General features: G+C 36.2%; 2 protein-coding genes across 2 annotated transcripts; one reads left to right on the forward strand and one right to left on the reverse strand.

Annotated features, from left to right (window-relative positions):
* Positions 1–674: 674 nt before the first annotated feature.
* LOC113310882 (uncharacterized protein At3g28850-like) lies at positions 675–2,423 on the forward strand. Its single transcript, XM_026559703.1, has one exon. It carries the CDS (start codon positions 870–872, stop codon positions 2,037–2,039), a length of 1,170 nt encoding a protein of 389 aa, XP_026415488.1. The 5' UTR covers positions 675–869; the 3' UTR covers positions 2,040–2,423.
* A 585-nt stretch (positions 2,424–3,008) lies between these two features.
* LOC113310881 (probable ADP-ribosylation factor GTPase-activating protein AGD11) lies at positions 3,009–7,918 on the reverse strand. The gene is made up of 10 exons (XM_026559702.1): positions 7,712–7,918; positions 7,366–7,530; positions 6,936–7,031; positions 6,739–6,823; positions 6,086–6,161; positions 5,650–5,813; positions 5,295–5,562; positions 5,018–5,134; positions 4,133–4,228; positions 3,009–3,971 (listed from the first exon to the last, which is right to left on the reverse strand). The coding sequence occupies exons 2-10, from the start codon at positions 7,433–7,435 to the stop codon at positions 3,690–3,692; spliced, it is 1,254 nt and encodes a 417-aa protein (XP_026415487.1). The 5' UTR covers positions 7,436–7,530; positions 7,712–7,918; the 3' UTR covers positions 3,009–3,689.
* Between the last annotated feature and the right edge of the window lie 366 nt (positions 7,919–8,284).

The following is an 8,284-nucleotide window of genomic DNA, read 5'->3' on the forward strand; positions in this document are numbered from 1 at the left end:
CGTAGATTTCCATTAAATTGTTTCGGGATTTAAGAAGACATACCGTGAAAATTCTTTAAAACAAACATACAAATTATTTTATTAGGATTAATCAATTTTATTCATGACTTTTAATTTTTGAACGTTAATTTAAAATTTATCAAGTGGTACGAAGGTTTTTATGCCCTCCCACTAATAAAGTAGGGGTTCGAACTCCATAATTGTCACACCAACTCCGATTTTAAAGAATTTGGACGTAATCCAGAGCCCCTATACTACCCTAAATGATCATACTGTACTAAAGTTAAAGTTAAAGTTAAGAATTACTCAAGGCTTACGGGTGTAGCGAACACAAATATATTATGCAAAATAAAAGTTTAGCCAAATTAAATACAGTACTAAGCACGAGGTTTATTCTGCTCATTATTAAAATAATTCGCTAGCTTTAGTCTGTTTAATGCGACTTAATGTCATTGTTGAGGTGTTATAACAGCGATGGTCGTGTATCCCCTTATCGTATGAGTATGCATTAAGTATCATTTTTTATACCAGTAGTTTATTAAGGTAAAGAATATCCAACCACCAAGAAACCGCCATCTCAACTATAAGCCGGCATTGATCACATCATATCTCTCACGCGCTTTCTCTCTCTCTCTCTCCACCCAACATTCTAAAAATTTCATTTCCATTTGCTGCTATCTAAGCTTTTATCTTCCTTCCAACACCACGCAATCCACACTTTAATTTTTTGTCCAAAATTAAAAAAAGCAAATTATCAAATCAATCAAAAATAAAAAGTCATACAGAAATTTTCAAAAAAGACAGACTTTTTATAATTGTCTTTTTAATCTACAAAAATCTAAGTATTCCCCCAATTTCTAACCATATTCATGGGCTGCTCTGTTTCTCGACCTGATCAAACCCTAATTTCTTCAACCTCTAATAACAACATCGAAACCTTTTCATCTCCGTCCGTTCAGAAATTCTCAAAGAATCAATCTTTCTGTATTGTTCATCATCCGCCTCTTAAGAAAGGTGATACCCATCATCTTGTTTCCTTGACTTCTACAACCTACGGTTCTCTTCTTCTTATTGATTCAAACCCTAGTTCTCCAATTTCTTCACCAAAATCTCCGTCTCCATCATCATCGCCTGATTCTGTTATTAATACCTGGGAACTCATGGATGGTTTAGATGATTATGATTATTCTGTACCTAAAAAACCTGTATTATTAGATCGATCATATTCATGGAATTCGTCAAAGAAATCTTGTTTTGAAAAACAAGGGCCTCTTAGGAACGGATTAGTCAAAGGGAATGTTATGAAATTATGTAGTGCTTTTGAGGAAGCTAAAATTTCAAGACAGAATTCCAGGAAGGAAAATGAATCAGCTAGACCCTTGTGGAAACATTTGTCAGAAGAATCTCTTCTTGCTGATATGGATCCAAATGTTGCAACTAGTTTCAGACGAGCTGTTTCTTCTAGGCACTTAGGGGGTTTTCATTCATCTAAATCCATGGTTGTCAAACCTAATACAACAACATCTTCTTCCTCTTCTTCACTTTCTAGGTTTTCTACATTTATGGATGAAAAGGTTCGATTAAAAGAGGCTGAAGATAGGATTGTTATCTATTACACTAGTTTAAGAGGAATTCGTAGGACATTTGAAGATTGCTGTACTGTAAGATCAATATTTAGGGGATTTAGGGTTTCCATTGATGAGCGTGATATATCCATGGATTCTGCTTATAGGAAAGAATTACAAACTGCATTAGGTGAAAAAACTGTTAGCTTACCTAGGGTATTTATTAAGGGAAAATATTTGGGTGGTGTTGAAGAAGTTAAACAGCTTCATGAAATTGGTGAGCTGGTTAAGCTTTTAGGAGGTATTCCAGCTAAAGATCCTAACTTGGTTTGTAGTTGTGGGGATTTGAGGTTTCTGCCTTGTTCTAATTGTCAAGGAAGTAGAAAGATATTATCCGAGGACGACGAACAGCTGCGGAGATGCCCGGACTGCAATGAAAATGGATTGATTAGGTGCCCTGACTGTTGTAATTGATACTCAGGTAAATCATTACTTATGAAATAGGAGAGTATGGGTTTGGTGCTTCTTCTTCAATTTATGCTGATTATATATTCAATCATTGGCTGAAAGTTCTACTACTTCAATTGGTTTGGAATTTCTATCTTTGTATATTTTTGAGGGTTTTGTCTTGAACCCCTTTGTTGTGTTCACAGTGTCCAGGGAAAGAAAACCCCGAAAAACTCAAGAGTGTTCCTTGTTCATGGTTTATTTGAACAACATGAGAATAAAAGCATACTCTTCTCTAATTACTGTATATATTTGGTTGGTGTTTGCTTATTTACAGCACTTGTGCTGCTTGGCATTCATTTTAGTTGAAATAAAATTCCTGTGTTGCTTGTGCAAATCTTTTTTACGTTCCATCGTGAAGAGAAGATAAGGATGGGGTTGATTGTCAAGCATAGCCTATTAGTATAATTTTGCCTTCCATGTAATTAGGTTCTAAAATAGTGATCTAAGAGAATGCTGAAAGTAGAGGTGATTATCCTCCACAAGTTTTGTGCTTCAGTACGAGTACCCCTAGATTCTTAACTGCAAGGTATGGCGAATCACTGCATTATTATAGACAGTCTGAGAGAACGATGAAGATGAGGAAACCAGCCACCATACTTTTTCTTTCGAGGACAACGGTCTGTATCAATACCTCGACGGAAGAGTTGGATTATACGAGGATAGACCACTTATTGCTGCTCGACCTGCCTTCTCCAATGTTTTTGGTTTCTGCATCAGCTTTTCTTTTGGACCAGCTTGTGTTAACCAGATGGCCTGAGTAGTTGATCGAGGACCAGAGGGTTGCTTGAGAATTTGCATGTATAGGCAGAACATGCTTGTGCTGGCTTGCTTGGTTTGGTTGGTACCTGCCAATACCAGGCCAAAGCAAGAGAAAGCCGCGAGAGTCTCTTTAACAGAAACTAAAGTTTGAGTTCAGATTTTTCCGTCTTCAGAAGGAATATGGAAAAATGGAGGAAAGCCATGATTTTATCCTCATTTTGAAGAGGTCAGAAGTTCGAATGAAAAGCTCCGCTCAGTTTGCTGGGGAAGAAGTTGCTTTACCGATTCAAATCAATCTGGCGCGACTATACAGTGTTTTTATAGTGCAATCGTCCTAGTGTTTTGATAGTGCAATCGTCCTAGTGCTTATATATAAAAAAAAAGTTTCCAAGGTCCTTATTTAAGCTGGGAAAATACACAAGCCTCTGTTAAACACCCAACTCATACAACTCCTTTACGACTATGCAACATAATATCAAAACTGAGATTTCAATATCATTTTTGACAATGACGAATGGTTCAGCTCACTCTGCTTGGTAAAAATCTGCTTCCATTTACAAATAGTAACAATTGATGTTTGAGTACTGTTAAGGATATCCTAAGAACACAAAGTGTACAGCTAACTGGGGTGTAAAATTTGACTATGGTTACACAAATACATACATAAAGGGGGTACTCAAAGATAAATAGTCAATTTGATGTGGTTTTTTACAACAACAAATCTTCACCATCTGGCGACTTATCAACAGGCAGCCTTCAATGAATAAACACAATTGATGAAGGGCAGAAATGTGGAATGCGTTGACCGTCCATGTGCAAACTTCGTTCTCTCTTGAACTTCTCTGTTGAACCATGCTATTGACTGAGGGGAACGCATTCAAGCTCAATCTGCAGTACACCCCGTTCAACATTTTGCAGCTTAAGAACGATCTCTTGTTTAACTTTCCCATCTACAAGGTTGATCACACTGTCTTTTACTAGGGTATTATCTTTGGTTGCTATCCATTTGCCTAGCTGCATGGGTTCTGTTATACTAGAGTTTTCATATGCTTTGGCAGCTGAAACTAAGGGTTGTATATCGATTTCGGCTTCACCCATGTGATCATCCGTTGTGAATGTATCCTTGTCATACACTTGCTGTGAATTGAGTAATAGACAACAACAAAATAAAAAGAGCACTTAGCAGACAACATTTGCAAATACAAGTGAATTCAGATGGTTCGCTCTAAAAGCCGATGTTTCTTGTGTTGCTCCAGTACAATGGTGATGATGTTTTCTAATAAAAATTGTAATCTTACCAATTTTAGAGGTGGAATTGGATCTGGAATAGATAGCATTAGTCTTTCGTTCCACACCGGGTTAAGACTGCTCTTTATTACACGTGTCTTCATTGACTGCATAAGAATTTGACAATTTTTATGAGCACAACAAAGTAACTGTAAGAAGAGTTTACACCTGTGAAGTAACTGCATGGGATTCTTCCAACAAAACCAAAATTAGATGCATATTTCTATTAATAAATGAGAATGAACTATTTTAAATGTTTTCAAGATTAGTGGAGTTCGACAAGTTTAGAAGCAGGGAAGAACGTTCTGAAAGACCATGTTCTCTTCTCTTTCCTCTATTATGTTGCTACCTGTTACTGAAAATGAAACGCTATGTTAATAAAAATGAAACCCTATCTTTGCTCTCTTGTCCTCTCCAATTATTATTCTGTTCCCGGGCTCTGTCCGTGCATTCTTGTCCTCTGCAATCTTTGTTTCTCAAAGACATGGGAATAACAGAGGATAGTGAACACCTTCTCCTTGCTCTACTGTCTCTCTTACCTCTTCTTTTCCTGAGCAAAAACAAACCTTCGGCCCTCCTTTACTATTCTGTTTTCTTGTCTCTCTAAGTGCTTTTTCTTCGCAGTTCGCACCAGTTCTTGCATACTTCGTTTCTTTCGGTAAATTTCTCTTACTCATCGAAACAAAGAATAGGAGTTACAGAGGATGAGAAGAGGACCTTCTCCGGGAAAGACATAAGCAGGAGTGAAGTTGTCTTTACATACGTAACTAATAGTTCTAAGGAGCGCCAAATATTGGTTCTCCTTTGAAGCAGCATACTCGCATTTTCCTTACAAATTCAGATGTGTTTATATTGCGATAATAATAATGGTCCGAGCACCAGGGGGAGTGACTTACTTGCTGACCAAGTGAGAGAATGACGTAAGGATCACTAGTCATCACATCGCGGACAGCTAAGTTGGTGCCCCTTACAATGTTGACCTTTATCAACCCAACAAATTCAACCATACCAGGCTGTAAACATGCAATATCTTGATTAACATTGATCAATCATAAAATCAGGATCTATGGACAGTTTGTAAAGGGAAAAGGAAGAGAAAATCAAGCTAACGGAAGCCAATTATATTATGTGGGCTAAGCAGAAGCATGCTAATCTACCAAGAATTAGTCATACCGATGTGTTATTGTTGCAGTGACTGCTGCTGCTGTTATTGCTATTAGTTGAAGTCATTTTTCTAGAAGGTTTGTACTCGGGCTCCTTTCTTCTCCAACTGTTACGAAATGCTTGCCCTAAACCATGTATACGGCTTGTGGTAGCCTGTTTATCATAGTGTCTCTTGTCATGCAGAGGTCCAGAGTGAGAATGACCATGCCTTGTAGATTGAACAACTAGCGCTGTCTGTAATGAAGAGTCCAAAAACTGTTGCTGCTCATATTTTTTCCTGAGTATTTTGAGAGATATTTATCCTGATTCAGATTTATAAAGTTTTTTGCATAATTGATAAAACCTCTTGAGGTTTAGATTTTACCTAATGAAATCTGCGCGTTCTTCTATCGAGGAATCTGGTTTTGGTTTTTTGACGTTGTCTGGTAGCAAAGCTTCGTATTTCAAGTTTGCTGCAGCATTTCCACCCAAATCAACCAACAAATCAACTTGTTCATCTGACCATTCGTCCAACTTCACTGATAGAACCTATTCACAAGCAGTTTATCTGGAAATCAATAAAATAGAACTAAATATAGTTCACACAAGACAACAGTATATTCTGACAGGTCCATGCGGAATATGGAAATCGAACAGATGCTACGTTTTTTCTCAAACAAGGAACTACATAAACCATAACCCCTAACTGCACCCAATAAAAATTGCACTTCCAAGAATGGTAAGATGTGTTAAATCAGATGAAACTGTATGACTTAACAAACAAGGAAGTGTACTAATAATATTGCATTCAGATTCCATACCTTCGATATATGAACTCCAAGGCTTCTATGAACGCCTGAACACTTGATACATATAAATACTCCAAGACTTAAAGATCTGATTCAAACAATGGGTTTCTTTAGAAATACTATGTACAAACAAAGGAACATCCAATTAACAGCTCATGAAACTTCGACAGTGGCATTCATGTATCAACATTTGAAGCATGTGACCGTAAAAGAATGACTAACAGCTCATGTAAATTCGATAGAGGTATTCATGTATCTACATTTGAAGCACGCAATTGGATTGGAATTGCCAGTTAGATAAACACAAGAACATAACATTAGTAATGCTATTCGCATTAAGCGTATAGTCTTTTTTCATGCTTACTGATATTCTTCTAAATGGTGAGGAAGTCTTATTCAAGAAACTAAATTCGTTTGATAATCTCCATGTTGGTTATGCATACATGACTTGATAAGAGTGTGATGAGGTGGCGTGAACCAAAGTGAAAACAAATGCGAGAGGTTTAGGTATAGTTGCAACAAAAAAAAAATTAAAATGAAAAATTATAGTGGAAGAAGCATCATAATGCTATATCATTTTTCCTAGCCAAGCTTATGAGTAGCGGACTAGCATAATAAAAGTGACCAAACATTAGTGATATAAGCATCTAAAGCAGGAAACTTACACCCATTTCGGATCTGGAGAGCCACAATCTGCACAAATTGCATTGCTTGGTTGACCTAAAAGATCTTCCAACCTTCCAAGCGGTCCTGATTTCACATAAAGTTCACTCCATTTTGGTTTTGAAAGAGAAAACATAAACAGAAACCCTAGCGTAAGTAAATTAGAAATCTAGAGTAGAAATAACAATACATGGTGTACCTTGAGGACCAGTAGGAAGAGTCTGGTCTTTCTTTTGGCTCCGAACTAGAGCAACTGCTGGATTGCGTGGATACGGTATAGCTAACGGGCAACATTCTGATTGAGAGCACATAATCAAATGCATTAATTTTCATATTGTTGGGTCTCTCACATGTACAGAAACTTTTCATCACTGACCATGTGTAACCCCGCATTAAAAGTTTAAACAGATATAGAAATCTAAAAAGACATCTGAAGTTTTATAATATATCGTTTTTGATATCGATGATTCATCAGAGCTTCCTTACACTAATTATCTATTTCCCAGTACCTCACAACATATCCACATTGATGAAGATAACAAAATTGAAATCCTTACTTTAACCAATATATACCAAAAACAATCAAACAACATGCAGATATATAGAATTATATAGAAAGAGAGACAAACCTCCAATAAGACAGTCATCATCTGTATTATCTTGCTTGGTAGAGATGATATTCTCGTGTTTGGTTGTCATAGTAAAATCTGGTTTGGTACCAAATTATTACAATTCCAATAATTCCAGACCCTATTCATTAAATTTTGCGAATTAGAAGCTCTGCTGCCTCTCCCCTGCAAAAATAAGGTCTGTTTCTTGCTTACACAAATTTAATACAACAAACATTAATAAAAAACAATATCCATTATACAAAACTACTGCTGATCCCTTTGAAATTCAAGCTTTTGACGGAACATTGCAAAAGAAGTGATATTTTTGTAAATTTTCAACCACAAATAAAGCTTTGAAATGTACCTGAAAAATGAATGAGTATCATGGAGAAATCCTTTCGAAAAATTTGATCAACAGAGATGAATGATGATAATTAAATGTGGTTTGCGTCAGATCTTGCTTTATGAATTTGTTTTTTACAACATTATTTTTGTCTGTAACTTTTTGTGAAAAACCTAAGACAAAAAGAATTGGCAGCAAAAAGTCAAGGCCAGAGATTCGGAAGAATGAAAAAGAAAAACAAAATGGATTTCCATTGTTTATTTTACTATACATAGATACAAGGGATGATCTGGTGCTTTACCGCTTAATGCTTTCTATCTCCACATCTTCATTGTTTGGCACGTCGAAATCTATTTACAGGGGTGTATTAGGATTTATACGGATATTTAACGATGGTAAAAATTCCTAGGTATTCGATTAGGATACGTAAGGAATCATAAAATATCCATGGTATTCAAATAGGATTTAGATTTCATATATTCCCTCCGTCCCACTCCTAAGTGACCTATTTGAAATTTGCACAATTTTTAAGGCAAGCAAGGAAAATAGTATTTTTAATCATTTTTTACAATTATACTCTTATGAATAATAACT

This window comes from Papaver somniferum, chromosome 9 (assembly GCF_003573695.1).
Source record: "Papaver somniferum cultivar HN1 chromosome 9, ASM357369v1, whole genome shotgun sequence".
Taxonomy (NCBI): domain Eukaryota; kingdom Viridiplantae; phylum Streptophyta; class Magnoliopsida; order Ranunculales; family Papaveraceae; genus Papaver; species Papaver somniferum.